Genomic DNA, 19,768 nt, shown 5'->3' on the forward strand with positions numbered 1-19,768 from the left:
GTAAATATTAATTTGATATTTGTATTCTTAAAAATCTGTTGAAGTCGTCTAGCATATTGTTGATGGTATGGGAGGGCGATAAGGGGTTTGTGTATCTTATTCATGTGGTTATTAATTTTGCTTGGGTTATTAGTATTATTATGGACTTTGGTGATGGTTTCTTTTATTAGTTGTAATAAGTATTGCCTGTCGATGAATTTTTTGGTAAGGTATTGCAATTCTACGAATAGGTCTGTTTGTGTGTGACTATATTTGATAGCATTGTTGGTTGGTTTTTTTTTTAGGAGCATTAGCAACTAAGGCCATATTGCTCCAGGGATATGTGGTGGTCATTCCCTGACCTTTCCGTATTTGGTGGCTCACGGGCTCAAACCCCGGTCTAATCAAGAAGCGTGTGCTATGCACTGCTGCTCCTGCCCACCTGGCTACGGAGGTGCATGATAGCGTTGTATATCTGATTGTATAGAACTGCTTTTTTGATGTATAGAGGATGGTGTGAGTGGTAATGTAAGAATTACCTGTATGTGTGTTCTTTTCTGTATATTTTGTTGCTTAAAGATGTATCTATTTTGTATATAGTGAGGTTTAGAAAATTAATTTTATTATCGGTTTCTACTTCAAGGGTAAATTTGAGTCTCTCATGTGTTGTATTAAAAGTGTTCAGTAAAGTATCGATATTGGTTTTGTTGCCCATTAAGAGGACGTCGTCCACGTATCTCATATATAGTTTAATCCCTGGGGGAAAGGGTTGGAGTATTTTTTTCCAATAGAAGCGAGGTAGATTTCAGATAAAGGGGCAGAGATACCGAGGCCCATGGGAAGGCCGAAAATTTGTTCGTAGATGTTATTTTAAAATTTAAATTGTTCAGCATCAAGTAACAGTGACGTAAGTTCTAAAATGTCATTAATGTTTAAGTCAGTACGTTTTATCAAAGTGCTGTCTTTAATTAATAGTTCTTTAAGAGCCAGTAGCATGGTTTCGATGTGTATGTTTGTATATAGGGAGACGACGTCGAAGGATGGGAGAATATTGTTTTCAGATATGGTCATGGAAGTTATACATTCGTGTGCCTGTTTAGTATTGTAGACCCTGAACAGAGAAAATCTCATTAAAGGTGAAATAATTTTGACAAGGAATTTGGATAGATTAGCATAGGCGGACTGTTTATAGGAAACAATGAGCCTTAAAGGATAATCTTGTTTATGGAGTTTGACTATTCCAAAAGGAGCCTCCATAGCCAGGTGGGAAGGAGCAGCAGTGCGTAGCACACGCTTCTTGATTAGACCAAGGTTTGAGCCCGTCACCACCAAATACAGAGGATGTGTATTTGGTGGTGATGAAATAACAAACAAACTATTCCAAAAATGCGTGGGAGAATATTACTGCGTATCCCTATTTGCTGGAGGGTGTGTAAATTAATTTGTTTGTTGGCTCTGAGTCTTCTTAGGATCTCATCAAGTTTATTTTTAAGTTTGTTAAAGTTAAACGTGTTGCAAACTCTGTATGTCATCGAATCTGACAGGATGTGTAACCTTTTCTGTATATATGTATTTTTGTCCATGATTGCGACATTATAATTGTATTATAATGTTCGGAATTTTCGTGCTCTCGTATGTGGGTTAGTTGTTGTTGGTGAATATTAGCTTTACTAGTTAATTGGGAGTTAAAAACAGCATGGTTTCACGTATGATATGATATTTATCTGGGTGGTCATCAAGTTTAGTTTGTATTTCAATCATGGCGTCTTTAACTGGGTAGTGGTTGCTGTTAATGGCGAAACTGAATCCATATTCTAGACTAGAAAGGGGTAAATGTTTGTGTAGAGATGTTAACAACCGAGTTGTTGGGGTTCTTTTTTGTATCTTCTGGTGAGTGTATCCCATTTCTTGGTGTGATTTTGTGTAATCTGACTTAAAGGTTTCGTGTGTTGTTCTGTTGTACGTAATTGTACCAAGTCATGGGGGTTAGTTCTCTAAGCTTGAATTTGAGGGTATGTATTTGATCTAAAAGGAGATATTTTTCTCTGTATCTTTTCCTTAATTCAGCTTTAATTATGGCAATACAGGCTTGGTGTATAATAAAACGGTATTTTTTAACAGTATTTTTGGTGCAAATACGAGCGAAATTGGGGATTATGTCATACGTGAGACATTTCTTTAAGAATGTAATGTGGAATTTTTCGGAAAAGTATTTAACTAATAGTTTTGTGAAATGAAGTTTTCTATCGTGCAGATCTGAATGCATTTGGGAAAACGTGGAAATGATAGACATGCGGAAGAGATGTAATAAATAGTTAAAGGATTTGTGTTAAATTGGCTGATGATATTTTAAGGAGTCCTTATGTGCTGTGATGTAATGAGTAGATCGTAGATATAGCTTAGCTTAATTTTTCAGCATTCACCTCATGGTAATCTGAAAAATGCATGTATCCCATGCATTTTTCTTCTCTGTCATATGTCTAATTAGTTCATCTGACAACCATTTAGGCCTAAATCTTGAACAATATTTCTTTGTTGGTATGAAAAGCCTAGTAGCTTCTAAGATTAATTCTTTGAATGCTTCCCATTTTGAATTTAATGTTGGTAATATCATCAGTTGATTCTACCGTATAGAATTTAAATACTGTCTCAGACCACAGTAGTCACCTTTACGAAAGCAAAAATCCTTCCCTTTACACTTGATGGTAGTTACCTCTTTGAGTAAATCCCACTTCAGCACACTGTGATCACTGCCACCTAGTGGTTCCTTTATATGCAGATTCTTGATGCATGAAGAATCATTACTGATAATAAGATCAAAAGTATTATTTCCTCTAGTTGCCTCCCGAACATGCTGCTGTAGAAAACAATCATCCAATAAATCCACAAAAGCCTTGCTAGTGTGAGAGTGACCAACCCACAAATTCCAGTCAATATCCAGGAAATTAAAATCACCCATTATAAGACACTCTAATTTACTGGCCCACTCTATTTCTCTGCACAATTGCTCATTATACTCCTCAGATTCATTAGGCCTAGAACACACACCTACTCTCATTTTTCCTTTCCCAGTGCTTATGTCACACCAAACAGATCAACACTGCATTGTCCACCAACATCAATTGGATGTACTTCCTTAGATTTTATGTGTTTCTAAACTAATAGCATAATCCCTTCTCCCTTCCTGTCTATCCTTTCTGTACACATTGTACTCCCCAAATTCCAGTTCTGCACTGCTTATGTCTGTGTGACACCATGTCTCTGATATCCCAACAATATCTGCCTTTGATGTCTTAACTAGCACTTCAAACTAATCGAATTTATTATCTCTCTTTGCACAGTCTCTCCAGGGCCGAATTGATCGATAAGGCTCTCAACATATACTCGCTCCTATCGTGTCTGGGCAGAATTGCAGACACTTTCAAATTCAACCCTCACTCACAGATTTTTTTCAGCATTGTCTTGTACTTGATAAGTAATGCTGCCAGTCTCCTACTCTTAATATCATTAGTGCCAACGTAGCCAACAATATCACCCTTTGTGACCTTAAAGGATGATATCTGCCCTACAACATCATCAACCTTTGCCCCTGGCAGACATACTCTGGTCCTGTTCCATCTATCCTTTTTGCCAACAACTAGTTCCTTTAGGACCAGTGCATTCTGCCTTGGTGGTTGTCTCTGTGTTGCATGATGTTCAAGTGCAAGCTCTGGCATTGATGTGGGCAGCTGAGAACTTGATGGGCCCCTCAATTTAAATCCTTTGAGGGCATCTACCTTGCCCTTCAAGCTCTCATATAAGCCCATAACAATGCCGAGTTGGCGCCTGATTTCCTCACACACACAAAGACATTCCTCTTGGCAATATCATGTCCTGTTCCTGATTGTCCACAAACATCAAACAAGCAGTGCATTTCAATAGACTGTGATTCAGAGGACAACTGCTCCCCCTCAGTTCTCCCCCTGAGCCACAGCACTTCCACTAGTTTGAGCCTTTTGCTTTGCTGCTGTGGTCTGAGTCATGATTTCTATTCAAGTTCAATAAAAATTCCAATACAAAATATAACCCTAAACCTATATCCCAATGCAGTTATACCACTATATATATGTATTTCGGTATCGAATATTATCTCCGAGTTACATTATATGACTTTCTTATCCCCTGTCAACTTATATGTATTAATTTATGATGTAACGTTTGTAATAACTAGGTCGCTATATTGATTTAGTTAAAAAAGTACAATTCAATTCACAATGAAATTTAATAAGATTAATAAATTTTACTGATTAATCGATATTACTATACTTGCTATCTAGTTTTGCGTTAAACCTTATGCTAGCACACGTTGTATTCTATAACAATGGCGGCAAGTTACGAATGGTTAATCTATGGACACGAAGTATTATTTACTTCACAAATCGCGCTATCTAAATTCAAAATAAACCACAGAACTTGACTAGGTCTATAAGCTACTTATAGAAAATAATTTAATCTAACAATTAAGTCAATAAAGCGGCTAAGTATAATTAAAAACTCTCATTTGTGGGAGCTGCAAAACCTGTCTATACGTGGATTTGATACCCTTACTGATACTAAGTAATAACCTATAAAATCTCTATCTAAATTCAATTTAAACTAAAGTATTGTTACTAGGAATATAAAGCAACCCTAAAAAATAAATTAATATGCCAATTTAAGTCAATAAAAAAGCAAAAACTTCTCCCCTGAAGTTTTATGAAGGTATATCAGCGTTAATGTCTAAGTTTGCAGGCAATACAATGGTTGGCAGGGTTTTTAATGACAGTAAAGACAGTATGCTACTGCAACAGGATTTAGGAAAGTCAGGCCTGGTTTGGTTTAGGTTTTTATGGCGCATGGCCAACTAAGGCTATTATGTGCAAAAGTCCAATATTTAAATAACACAGGTTAAATACACAGGAATATATTAATATGTATAAATGGTTAAAAGGCAAGTAAAATATCTGATAAAAGAAATATACACAATGTGCATAAAAAAAAAAAAAACCATTAATAAAAGTGTATAGTTTGTTTGTTGTTTTTAAAAAGTTAAAATTTGCAGACATATTGTCTTTGTCAGTTAAAATCTGACTGAGTGCATAGGGCTCAGTCAGATGGTGGAAACACTAAGAAAGTTAGGCAGGTGGGCTGAGAAGTGGCAACTGAAATTTAACATTGACAAATGCAAAGTACTGCATATGGGTAGCAGTAACCCAAGAGAAACGTACCAACTGTGTGGTATTACACCTAGGGAGGTGAAGAATGAAAAAGACCTGGGGTAAATGTGCAGTCAGATATGAAGTTCTCTGAACAGTGCAGACGGATTGCCACAGCAGGTCATGGAGTTCTGTCAATGATATATAGGAATTTTGCTAGCAGAGACAAGGAAGTGATTAACCCTTTGTATAAGGCAATGGTCAGGCCACACCTTGAGTACTGCATACAGGTCTAGAGACAACTCTACATCCTTCCTCATTTTAAGAAGGATGTAGAGTTGTCAGAACGAGTACAGAGAAGGGCAACAAGATTGGTGAGAGGAACAAAGGGGTGTACTTACGAAGAAAGGCATAAGTTCTGCAAGTCACAGCATCTGGAGACTAGGCACCTGCAAGGTGATCTGATTGAGGTGTATAAGGCCCTTGAATTTGAGCAGGCTCAATACTGACAGGATACTTCCGCTTGCTCAGATTAAGAACCTGAGGGGGGCATAGATTCAAATTGAGCAAAGACAGTTGTAGAATAGATGTGCGGAAGTTTGCCTTTAGCCAGTGGGTGGTTGACTGCTGAAAGAGACTTACATCTGTTGTTGTGGAAGTTGATAACTTAAATAAATTTAAGGCTGAACTAGGCAAACATTTGGAGTGACCGGATGGGTGAAATGAGAAGGTTTTTTTTTTTTTTTTGGCTGATGCTGTATAAGCTTGCTTTCTTGCATCGTATGCCTCAACTAATGTAAGATAATGTCTCTTCATACAATTAGTGCTCAATTTTATTCATTAACATGATCATATTATGGTGACCAACCATAGCTTAATCTGCTTAATGAACAATTACTGGTCACTCAGTAATTGTTCATTAAGCAGAGCAATCCACTTCTGGTTGCCAGTTGTTGGTTGCCAAGTGCGATGATCTTTTGTCTGTTTTACTGATATCCAAAGAAGAAATATTTTTTACACTCCCCACCTTACAAGCAAGTTGCAGTTTATGTAAGTGTATATGTCAAGTATTTAAATTTTTTATTATAAAACCAATATACCTCATTTTGTAAGTAGCAATCGGATGGAGTAACCGATATCAGTGGGTCACAACTGTCTTATTCTGGGGTGAAGCAATCCAATGGTAGGTTGCTAATTCACTTCAAACTATAAAACTTCATGTCAATATAACTGATACATTTACCTTCTGCCCTTCATACCTCAAGTACAGTATATCTAATAATATACTAACAAACATAATATCATAAAATTTTAGATATTTTGAAATTTATGTATATTGTGAAAAAATTGTGATATTATTTACTGTATGGTAAATAAAGTGAATTAGCATTAGTAGAGGCATATGATGCAAGAAAGCAAGCTTATGCAGCATCAGCCAAAAAAAAATAATAATAAATAAATAAAAAAAATAAAATAAAAAATAAAAAAAAAAACCCACTCCCATCTCACCCCTCCATTCGTTCGAAATACCTATCTAGCTGAGCCTTAAATTTATTTAGGCTATCAACTTCCACAACAAGGGATGGAAGTCTGTTCCACCAACCAACCACCCGCTGGCTAAAGGCAAATTTCCTCACGTCTATCCTACATCTGTCTTTCCTCAATTTGAATTTATGCCCTCTCAGGTGATTATTCTGAGCAAGAGGAAGAATCAAATCGGCATTGAGCATGCTCAAACCATTAAGGCTTTATACAACTCTATCAGATGACCTCGCCAGTGCCTAGTCTCCAGATGCTGTAATTTGCAAAACTTAACCCTTTCTTCGTAAGAACAACCCTTTGTTCCATTCACTAATATTGTTGCCCTTCTCTGTACTCATTCCAGCAGCTCTACATCCTTCTTGAAATGAGGCCTCCAGACCTGTATACAGTACTCTAGGTGTGGCCTGACCATTGCCTTATACAAGGGAATAATCACCTCCTTATCCCTGCTAGAAAAATTCCTGTATATCATTGACAAAACACTATGAGCTACTCTTGCAGCCCATCTGCAATGCTCAGAGAACTTCATATCTGCCTGCACAATTACCCACACGTCCTTTTCATTATCTACCACTGTCAGTGTAGTACCACAGAGTTGATACGTTTCTCTGGGGTTACTGTTTCCCATATGTAGTACTTTACATTTGTCAATGTTAAACTTTATTTGCCACCTTTCAGCCCATCTGCTCAACCTTTTCAGATCCTGTTGCAGCAGCATAGCATCAGTAATGCCCTTAACAACCCTGCCAACTTTGTATCGTCTGCAAACTTGGGCATTAAGCTTGATATACCATCATCAATATCATTTATAAATACAGAAAACAACAATGGACCCAACACTGAACCCTGAGGAACTCCACTAATAACATTAGTCCACAATGAGCAGTGTCCATTGATTACCACTCTCTGTCTTCTCCCCCACAACCATCCCTTTATCCATAGCAGTAATTTTCCTCCAATGCCACACTGCTCCAATTTGTGCAGCAGTCTTCCATGTGCAACAGTATCAAAAGCCTTTCTAAGATCCAAATATATAATATCAAAGTTATTCCCTGCATCCAGTTCTTTTGTGACTACATCATAGTATCCAATCAAATTGGTCAGGCAAGACTTTCCCTTAACAAAACCATGCTGTGTCTGAGCTATAACTGAAGTCTTGTCTAGATGATCCTGCAGTGCTTCTTTAACCAGTGCCTCCATTAATTTTCCTGGAATAGAAGTTAAACTCACATGTCTATAATTACTCATGTCAGCCTTTGATCCTCCTTTGTGAATTGGGGTCACATTTGCACATCTCCAGGCTATGAGTACCTCCCCTTAGTCCAAAGAAGTTCTCATAATTATGGCTAAGGGTTTGCTCACTTCCTTTGGTAAAGAACTCTTTTCTGTTTTTCTTTGCATCCTTTGCCAAGGATTTCTCATAATCTGCCTTTGCCTGCCTAATTTCCTTTGTGACTCTGCCTAATTTCCAAAACCTCTCTCAAGCTTCTAGATTCCATTCAGAAGAAGGCAGTTAGGTTAATTGAAGGCTCCTCTCTAACAGAGTCTCTCCACTCTCTGTCCCATAGACGTACTGTTTCTGCTGCATGCCTTTTCTACAGATACTTCCATGGGCACTGTTCTTCTGAATTGGCTTCTATAATTCCTGTTCTCTCTTTCAAAACAGTCAGAACACGTGCAGCTGCCAGCCAACATCCATTTACTATGCAACTTAAAACTCACAAAACCATCTTTTTATCTTCCTTGTTTATTCATTCAACTGCCATTTTCTGGAACATATGTATTTCCTGAAAAGTACAGAAGTTTAAGTCTAATGTCAACAAATATCTTATTTCGCCTTCTCAACTTCCAACCCAACAGTACTAAGTACTATAGGTTCTAATACCTCTCGTTTTTGGGGTTTTCATATAAAAAAAAAAAAAAAAAAAAAACATGAAAAGCTACTTGTCAGCATTCTTTGCTCTCTTAGCTAGTGATTTCTCATACTCAGTCTTTACTAACTTAATTTTTTTCTGTAGAACTATTATAGATAAACTTGTAGTTTTTAAATGTATCACTACTTTTCATCACTGTAACTTTCCTGTGTCATCTTTTGCTGCTGCATTAGGCTGGCCAGCTCTGTATTCATCTATTTCAACATCCTTCTAGTAGTGACTTGGATGAATACATGATTGATGTAAACACTTACAGGAGACCTGATTGAGGTCTATAAAGCTGCAAGAGGGGAAAGAGGTTTAGTCTGGGTAGTGGGAAATTTTAGCCAGTGAGTTCTTACATACTAGAATAAATTACCTCCATTGGTATTTGATTCTGACAGTTTGGAGTTTGGCTAAAGTTGGCGGGATTGTTGCCTATGTGAGGAGAGAAACGTATAGATAGTTTATTGTTTTCTTCTTTATATATTTTATTTTTATTATTATTTTCATTGTTTTTTTTTTTTTTTTTTTTGTTTATTTATTTTTTGGCTGGTGCTCTCTTTTACTATATGATTAATACTATTTATGACTAAGTACAAAAGTAATATTGCTAACGTGCTTTTATTGTTTGTACTAGTCATTATTATTAGTTAAAAAACAAAAAAGAGACCCTTTACATAACTCACTTAGTGTGTGCAATAACAACAAAAATGCTAGTATAGAGCCTTGTATTACCTTACAAGTTCATAAGTTTCTCCAAGCAGAGGATTGAAAGGTTTACCCAGTCTCTCCCAATTAGATGCCAGAGCTGACACAGCAAATGCTGCAACGTGCTAATTAGGAAAAATAGAATAAATTATTTTCCTATTGCAATACAGTTTATATTATGTATTTATCAAATATGCTTAAATTTGTATATATCTAACTGCAAAACATTATACTGAAGAAGCACTTAAAGGTTTATGTACACACAGATGTGAGACAAAAAAAATTAGTAACTTGTGGTATGAAAGGCACATAATAGTTTAAACATATAATAATAATAATAATATATCTTCTATGCTTATTTGCTTACAGCAATGAAATTAGAGTTTAAGGTTAACCCACTTTTTTTCTATTTACAGGTGCCAGTTATGACTGCAGAAACAAGGGTTTCCGGCAAGAAAGATTGGGTGCAGAAAAGATGTTTGTGAGTGGCAAAAAGGAGTGAAAGCATTTGGCAGGTCTAAATGACATACTGTGCTAAAAAAAGTAGCTAAATTTGTTGGTGTTTCAGAAAGAATTTATGGAATAGTGCAAGTTCAAATAAACCAGAAATCAGCAGCAGAATTCTGATCAAAACCTGTGCTAACTGATCATGATCAATAAATTTGCTTGATATGATCAATCAGGATCAATTCAGAGTCAATTCAGAAATTGACTGATGAAGTCCATGGTTAATTGTTTGCAGCACTTCTGTTTGTTCTCAATATGCAATTCCATGAATTGCATAATATGGATATTTGGAGTAGAGTCCCCCAAAACAAGGTTGATATTAACAGCTACATATGGTGCCTCCCTAGCCAGGTGGGCAGGAGCAGCAGTGCGTAGCACACGCTTCTTGATTAGACCGGGGTTCGAGCCCGTTACTACCAAATACGGAGAATGCGGAAAGGTAAGGGAATGACTACTGCATATCCCCGAAGCAATATGGCCGTAGTTGCTAATGCTCCTAAAAACCAAATAACAAATAGCTGCATATAAAAAAAAGCCCGACAAATACAGGCCTAAAAGTCATTAAAACTCTACTTTGGATGACTGAAAAGCTGTGATGTGGTCTGATGAAACCAAATTTTGCCCATACTCTTATCATGCCAGCATCAAAGTTCACAGGAGAAGCAATGAGGCACTTCATCCAGACTGAATAAAAGGTGTCACATAAGCTAGTGGTGGGTCAGTGATGCTTAAGAGATGTTTTAATTGAGTCCCCATCTTGAAATATCAACCAGGATGAACCAGGCTCACTGTACAAATATTTTGGATGACAACTGTCCAGTTCTTCACTGTTTTAAAATGGTACAAGGAACACACGGGAGTAGCGGAGCATTTAAATTGGGCAGCCAGGTTATTAGATTAAATCCTACTGTGAATGTATAGGACTATCTTGAAGGGAAAGCGAAACACACCAGCTTTTATAAAATCTAAATGAATTCCAGGCTCAAATGTTTTAAGAATGGACTTATACTGATACAACTATTTAAGGGGCATAATTGAAACCCTACCAATGAGAATTCATGAAGTAATTTGAGGTAAAGGAGGGCATTACACATTATGAATTGAAAAATTACTCAGGTAACTAATTTTTTGCCATCCTGTGTCGGTATATAATTAGTAAGAGTAATGGTAGAGAGAGAGAGAGAGAGAGAGATGTGATTTGATTTTTGTGGGGCAAAAAAAACAAGGTTATAGTGCACCACAACAAAGATAAAATTCAAAATCGATTTCAAAATTTTAAAAACTGCTGACACATTGTCACTGTCAGTTAAGTCTGAATGAGTGTATATGGTTCAGTCAGATGGGTAAAAAGTGGTAAAACAAGCATTTCTAAATCTGGTACAGTCATATAAAATATGTTGAACAGATAAAATGGTATCATATTGCTCACACATAGGAGTGTCATCAGCCCACAGCAGAAAGGAGTGTGTCAGATGACAATCCTATGCGGAGCTGAGTAAAAACAACTTCCTCTTTACGATCCCTGTGAGAGAGACCCACAGTTTTTTTACAGGCACACCCAATTTTATTAAAACATCTTAAAAATAGGAAATTTCATTTTTAAAACAAACTGAATTTTTTTTTTTGTAGCATTACTTGCTGGGCCACACAGTCAAAAATGTAAAATTTTGAAACAATATGAATAAAGTAATGTTTACGCACAAACACAGGACAGCTAAAAGTCAGAAAGTATTTGATATTTTTTACTGTACTTGTGATAATATGAATTTTTTTGTGTTTTTTGGATCAAAGAGGATTTCTCATAATGAATAATGTAATGAATAAAATAATATATAATATTTCAAGGGTGTCCTGAATTTTGGCCCACTGTGTGTATAAACAAAAAAATGTCAATAAGAATGCTAGTTCTGCAACAAAAACAAGATTAAATATACAGCTGAAACCCATTAAAACGCAATGCAAGTGTGGCTCCTATTTTTGTCAGTGTTTTTAGTCACCGAAGATCAACATTTTGGATTCCTTGTGAATACGTGGCAATATTTTCAGTTTAAGAATCCGTGATAGACATTATCCTTTGATTTCTGTAAGAACAATAATAAATGACTTGTAACTTTACTTGTTGACTTGTATTGTGGAGGCACTCGTTAGTTTGCAAACTGGACTTAAATTTCTTGAAACAAAAAAGGTAGATTCCCTTACAATTTTATAGTTAAAATGGTTTATTTTATTGAAATTTTTAAAAAGAAACAGAGATGCAATGAAACAATCAATCCTTGATACAGTTTTTTTTAAATATGAAACTGAACATGACTAAAATGTGCAAAAGTTTATTCACTAATTCTACTGAGTACAGTAGTTGAAAGAACATGTGAGTGCATTATGTTTTCCTTTTTCTCCCGAATTTTTGACCATTTGTTAATTTTAAAACACAAACATAACAGTCAATATAACCACGTGGAAAAGTGGTTTTGTCAGTATTGATTTGTTTTTGTGACAAAAGGTGTCTGTATTTATATATTCACAACAATATGAATATGGTTTTTTTTTTTAAATACTTTATTGTACAGACAGTACAGTGTATCAATAAAAGATTGAGACAACACAAATTATTATTTCCATTATTATGTAATGCAATTATCGCGCAAAAAAAGAGATGAGCAAAAGAGATGAGTCTGACTGCACAAATACATGCAGGTCTTTTTCAATTTGCATTACCCAAGTCGAGAATGAACTATACACTACATAGTTGGTTTGGTTTATTATTCTGGGATTACCGCTACCAATATGAAGCGGAAACAATATGTTAAAGCTGTCAACAGGGCTAAGATTATGTTGTGGAGAAAATATGTTGAAGAGCAAGGATCCAGAGATCCATGGAGTACTGTTTTTAAAGTACTAACAAACAAGAAAAATCTATATGAAGTTGTTAATACCATTGGAGTTGGCAAAAATCAACTTTAACTTGGCACAATTCTGTGGACAGAATTCTGGAAGACCTCTTTCCTGATATTGAAATTGCGAATGAAAACCTAGAAAAACAACAAATGATTATTGAAAATGCTCAGCATCAATCAATGAACGTGGAGCAAAAGTTCTCGATTGAAGAAGTTAGTGAATCCATGAGCTGCGCAAAGAGTGGGAAGTCACCGGGCCTAGATAAAATTGAAGTTGATGTTATGAAAAAGTCATATGAATTGAAACCGGAATTGTATATTGAGCTATTTAATAAGTGGATAGAAGAAGGAGTCTTCCGCCAATGTTGGAAGAATGCTCGGGTGAAATTAATTGTTAAAGGCATGGACAGAATGTTTAATGAGACAGGGTCGTACCGACCTATTGCTCTGCTCCCTGTTATAGGCAAAGTGTATGAACGGCTGTTGATCAACCGCTTAATGATTATCCACAGAGGATGCTGTGTAGCAATTGATACACATGGTCAAGCACAGAGTGATACTAGGTACTTCCTTGCTATATTTGTGGATTTCAGGGAAGCATTCGACCGGCTATGGTGGGAGGGAATTTTGAGTAGAATAAAGATTTCTAACTGTTCACAGAATTTATATTCTGTGTTTAAGAGTTATTTTTGTTCTAGAGAAATAGTTGTTAAGACAAGCTATACTCAATTTATTAAGAAGGTTTCATGTGGATGCCCACAAGCCTTGATGACTGGCCTCTTTGCGTGGAACACCGTATTAGATGAATTTTTAAAGGAAACAGATTTCTGGCATAACATTTATAGTGTATGCTGATGATTTAGCAGTATTAATACAAGGAAACTCTCGTTCTTTGATTGAAAACAGAGCAGCAGAGGTTTTAGGTATGTTAGAAAATTAGTGTCAAAATTACAAGTTGCAAATTTCCAAGGGAAAGACTGTTCAGATGCTTCTGAAGGAGCGCCTTAGTATAAATAGAGCCCCTACTGTTAGGCTTTATGGGGACGCCATTCAGTATGCATGCGGTATTGAGCACGTCAAGTTTTTTTAAACTAAAATTAGAACATTATATGCCAAGCTTCGGAGGATCATTAGGACTGATTGAGGAATCAAAGGATGATCTTTAAATTTATTATATGACTGTTTGTTCCTCCCAATCGTGACCTATGTTGTTGTTGTTGTTGTTTGGTTTTTAGGAGCATTAGCAACTAAGGCCATATTGCTCCGGGATATGCGGTGGTCATTCCCTGATCTTTCCGCATCCTCCGTATTTGGTGGTGACAGGCTCAAACTCCGGTCTCAAGAAGCGTGTGCTACGCACTGCTGCTCCTTCCCACCTGGCTACGGAGGCGCCTTCGTGACCTATGTCTCTGGAGCTTGGGTTCACAGAATTCATAATGTTATAATACAGAAATATTTGATTCAAGCCCAGAGATTCGCTCTTCTCGGGTTGACATGTGCATGCTGCACTGTCTCCTCTGAAGCCTTACAGATTATTTTTGGAAGGTTTACTGTTCAGTATGGGGTTTTGTTGGCTGGATTATTATATTATAAAAAACGTAATATTAGAAGGACTATTCTGGGCATAACATCTTGCCCAGAGGAAAACAGGAACTATTCTAAAGCTGATTTGAAATCTGAGAAAAAAAGAATTGTCTTGCAAATAATGGACATGTGGCAAGATGATTGGGAAAATGCAGAAAAAGGCAGTCAGACCTTTATGTTTTTCCCCCAATAATAAACTTATTAATCCAAAGTTAAAACCATGGCTTCAATTTGGTTTTGATGCCACAAGCCTCATTACTGGACATGGATTGGCATATAAATTGTCATTGTTAAGACTACGTGAGCAAGGGTCATGTGTCCTGTGGTGAACTGGAAACATCTGAACATGTTATGCTGGATTGTCATTGTTGTTTGGATGTCAGATCAAAATCAGAAAGATCAGTCGGTATTTTAGAGAAAGAGTAAATCTGGGTTCTGTTCACAGATTGTCGCCTATTTGCATATTTTAATGAGTTTGTGAGTGAAGTATTTAGAAAATGTTTTGTTTGTTTGTTTGTTATTTGGTTTTTAGGAGCATTAGCAACTAAGGCCATATTGCTCCGGGGATATGCGGTGATCATTCCCTGACCTTTCCGCATCCTCTGTATTTGGTGGTCACGGGCTCGAACCCCGGTCTGATCAAGAAGCGTGTGCTAGGCGCTGCTGCTCCTGCCCGCCTGGCTACGGAGAAGATGGAAAACACTAATGTGAGATAGCGATGGCCCACCACCTTGCAGATGGGAGTGGAACCCACCTGATTAAAATGAAGAATAAAGTCGGTTTTCCTTACTTGGGGCCTAGTGGCCAAATTGAAAGTTCAAAAACAAAAATAAGAAAGGAAATTATGCATTGAGCTCTTTTCACTGCCTATATCAATCCACTGTAAATAAACAACTTCAATTCAGTTAACAGCACAGCGTTGCAACTGATTGTCATGGATAGGCTGCAGCCTAGGGAGTGGCCTTTAGCATTAATGGAATTTTAAATGTACCCATATGAAGTACTTTGTAAATTTTAAACTTCAACTATTTTTCTGCACATCTGAATAATTTTTCTATATCTTGTTACAATAGCAAATCTGATTACTGTGATTAAACAACCCATCAACCTTTATATTGCTGGCAAAATCAGACATTAAGTCTGATATGCATTCATCAATATTATTAATAAATAAAAAAAAAAAAAAAACAGGGAAAGCAAAATTGAGAGGAGGAGTGTGTTATAGGCCTAATGACATTGATGAGTACAATGAACAACTGAACAGAGAAGAGTAGGCCAGTAAATCAGATCATTTTATAATTGGGGATTTTAACTTCCCAGATATTTACTGGAACTTGTGGGTTGGTCACTTATACACTAGCAAGGCTTTTGTGGATTTATTGGATGATTGTTTTCTACAGGAGCATGTTAGAGAGGCAACTAGAGGGAGTAATACTCTTGATCTGATTATCAGCAGTGATTCTTCGCAGATTAAGAATCTGCAAATAAAGGAATCACTAGATTGCAGTGACCACAGTGTGCTGATGTGGGAATTACTTAAAGATGTAACTACCATCAAGGCTAAAGGGAAGGGCTTTTGCTTTCGTAAAGGTGACTACATGGGTCTCAGACAGTATTTAAATTCTGTACAGTTGATCCCACTATACAGAATTTAAAAAGCCTTCAGGGACTTAATTTTGGAGGCTAGTAGGCTTTTCATTCCAACTAAGAAATGCTGTTCAAGGTTTAGGCCTAAATGGATAGCAGATGAACTGAGACTTGTGGCAGAGAACAAAAATGCATGGCATGCATATAAATTATCAGGTGACACAGAAGACTATGGTAGATACACGTTAGTCTGTAATCAAGTCACAAAGGAGTTTAGGCAAGCAAAGGCAGATTATGAGAAATTTTTGGCAAAGGATGCAAAGAAAAACAGCAGAGACTTCTTTACTTATGTAAACTCTAGAAGAAAGGGGATGAATCAGAATGGTCCACTTGATATCGACAGTTTGATTGCTAATAAACCTGCTGAGATAGTTGACAAATGAATGAGTATTTTGCTTCTACATTCACACATGAGGAATGTAGTAGAAATGTCTGTAGGGAACTGGAGGCCAGAAGCTTATCAAACTCTAGCAGGAAGCTAAATGATCTTGCAATAACTGAGAGCAAAGTGGAAGAGAAATTGGTGAAATTGAACATATGAAAGGCACCCGGGGTGGATGGGATCTATTAGCAAACCCTTAGCCAAAATTATGAAAGCTTCCTTGGACTCAGTGGAGGTCCCCACAGACTGGAGATGTACAAATGTGTCCCCGATTCACAAAGAGGGATCAAATGGTGACACGAGTAATTACAGACCTGTTAGTTTAATTTCTGTTCCAGGGAAAATAATGGAGTTGCTGGTTAAAGAAGCACTGCAGGATCATCTAGACAAAACTGCAGTTATAATTCAGACACAGCATGGATTTGTTAAGGGGAAGTCATGTCTGACAAATTTGATTGGGTACTATGATGTGATCAGAAAGGAACTGGATGCAAAAAGTAATTTTGCTGTCATATACTTGGATTTTAGGCAAGCTTTTGATATTATTGCACATGGAAGACTATTGTACAAATTGGAGCAGTATGGCATTAAGGACAAGTTGCTACAATGGATAAAAGGATGGTCGAGTGGGAGAAGACAGGGTGGTAATCAATGGACACTGCTTTTCATGGACTAATGAAAAGATTCCCAGGGTTTGGTGTTGGGTCTAGTGTTGTTTTCTGTATTTATCAGATATTGATGAAGGTATATCAGGGTTAATGTCTAAGTTTGCAGGGTTGTTAATGACAATAATGATAGCATACTGCTGCAACAGGATCTGGAAAATTTGAGCAGATGGGCTGAGAGGTGGCAACTGAAGTTGAACATTGACAAATGTAAAGTACTGCATACAGGTAGCAGTAATTCTAGAGTAACATACCAACTGTGTGGTACTACACTCAGGGTAGTAGAGAAAGAAAAGGAACTGGGGGTAATTGTACAGTCAGATATGAACTTTTTGAGCAGTGCAGACAGGATGCAAGAGTCGCTCATGGTGTCTTGTCAATGATATTTAGAGAAATTTTTCTAGCAGGGATAAGGAGGTAATTGTCCTCTTGTATAAGGCAATGGGTAGGCTACACTTTGGGGTGCTGCATACAGGTCTGGAGGACTCATTTTAGGAAGGATCTGATTTGATTTTGGGTTTACTGGCACAAAAGCAACCTAGGCTATAATGCACCAACGACGATCTTTAGGAAGTATGTAGAGTTGTTGGAACAAGTACAGAGAAGGGCAAAGAAATTGGTGAGTGGAACAAAGGGTTGCTCTTACCAAGAAAGACTTAAGTTCTGCAAATTGCAGCGTCTGGAGAATAGGCACCTGCAAGTTGATCTAACTGAGGTATATAAGGCCTTGAATTGTTTGAGCTTGCTCAATGCTGATGGGATTCTTCCTCTTGCTCAGATTACCTGAGGGAACATAAATTCAAATTGAGGAAAGACAATTGTAATATAGAGGTGCAGAAATTTCCTTTTAGCCAGTGGGTGGTTGATAGTCGGAACAAACCTCTATCTGCTGTAGTGGAAGTCGAAACTTACATAAGTTCAAGGAAGAACAAGCATTTTGAGTGAATGAATTTGTGAAATGGGAAGGTTTTTTTTTTTTGGCTGAGTATATAAGCTTGCTTTCTTGCATAATAAGCCTTTATTAATGCTAATGATAATGACAGAACCAACACTAAACCCTGGGAACTCTGTTAATAAAATTAGTCCAAAAGGAGCCGTGCCACTGTTAACCACTCTGTCTTGTACCACTCAACCATCCCTTTACCCATAGCAGTACCATGACCTTAATGCCACAGTGTCCCAATTTGTATAGCAGTCTTTTTTTGTGCAACAATAATGCAGTCTGAAATCTAAGAATATGATGAAAAATTATTTTTTTGCATCTAGTTCCTTTGTTACTGCATTATACCCAACCAGGCTGGTCAGACAAGATCATCCCTTAAAAAATTCATGCTGTGACTGTAGCATAACTCCATTCCTGTCTAGATGGTCTTGGATTACTTCTTCACCAGTGCCTCCATTCTTTTCCCTGGAACATTAGTTAAGCTAATAGGTCACCTTTTAATTCCTTTTGTAAATTTTGGGATACGTTGATATATTTTCTCTCCTTAGATACCTCCCCTGAATCCAAGGATATCCTAACAATCATGGCTAAAGCTTTGCTAACATCTTTTGCTGCCTCCTTTAATATAACTGAATAGATCGCATCAGCAACAAGTGTCATTTATTTATTTTTTTTTGTTTAATTTCAACGATATCACTTTTTTCACATTCCTCTCAGTTATCATCAAATCAATTATCTCCCTATTAGAATGTGATAAACTTCTGTCATCATCATCCCTAAAAAATTCCTCACATGTGAAGGCAGATGTAAAACGTCTATTCAGTTTGTTGGAAACCTAAGCAGAACCATCATCACTTAAACCATTCATATCTAGTTGGTCAATGTGATTTATCCCCTTCCCTCTAGTGTTTCCATGAGTAAAAAATTCTGCTTCTTTTCTTTACATTCTTTCCGAAGACTTCTCATAATCAGCTTTAGCCTACCTAACCTCCTTTGTGATTTGTTTGCAGACTAGTTTATATCTATTGTAGGTGCCTATATTACATAATTTATATGAATGCCGTGCATTTTAGATCTCTGCCATGAGTATTCTCAGTTCATCTGACATCAGTGTAGATCTAAGCCTTGAACAGTATCTCTCAGTTCATATAAAAAGCTTAGCAGCTTCTGCGATTTCATCCAGAATGTTTCCCATTTTGAATTCGCCTATTGGTAACTACATCAGCTGGTGCGTACAATTAAATCTCACATCAATACAATGTGATCACTGCCACCTGGTGGGTCTTTTATCTGCAAATTCTCAATTCATGAAAGGTTGCTGCTGATAATCAGATCAATAGTATTACTTTTCTCATTGACTCTCTAACATGCTGGTATAGAAAACAATCATCTAATAAATCCACAAAATTCTTGCTACTGTTTCTGTGAACAATCCACAAGGTCCAATCAATACCTGGAAAGTTAAAGTTTCCAAAGAGTTTCCCGCTCTGTACATCTATACAGTAATTTGTTGTATGCACCATAGTTATTAGACCTATAACACAGATGAGAGGATTGAAATTGTAAAGTGGCAAGTAAAATATAAATATGAACTGGCATGAAGAAGTTGCACACCAGTTCAAGTTTTTTGGACATAAACCACCTGTATACAATGAATTGTGAAGAAGTTTGATGCACAATCTTTGCAGAATAACACTGTGATTACATAACCCTATAGGCCTTGTATCTCAAAGACATCTACCAATTTGGAACTAGTAAGAGAAAGATAGGGCATCAAAAAAATTCTGAAAAAAAATATCTAAGAAAGCAAAGTTTGAAACTTAAAAT

At 36.8% G+C, this 19,768-nt stretch overlaps 1 protein-coding gene across 2 annotated transcripts in view; it reads right to left on the reverse strand.

The window, feature by feature from the left end:
* LOC150084438 (oxysterol-binding protein-related protein 1-like) overlaps positions 1 to 19,768 on the reverse strand; it is a 707,041-nt gene that overhangs the window by 204,389 nt on the left and 482,884 nt on the right. For both annotated transcript variants that reach the window (XM_090376067.1, XM_090376066.1), the window contains one exon: positions 9,347 to 9,444. In XM_090376067.1, the coding sequence (XP_090232193.1) occupies positions 9,347 to 9,444 (98 nt within the window). The remainder of the gene's footprint in view (positions 1 to 9,346; positions 9,445 to 19,768) is intronic.

This window comes from Mastigoproctus giganteus, chromosome 6 (assembly GCF_048544385.1).
Source record: "Mastigoproctus giganteus isolate SK-2022 chromosome 6, ASM4854438v1, whole genome shotgun sequence".
Taxonomy (NCBI): domain Eukaryota; kingdom Metazoa; phylum Arthropoda; class Arachnida; order Uropygi; family Thelyphonidae; genus Mastigoproctus; species Mastigoproctus giganteus.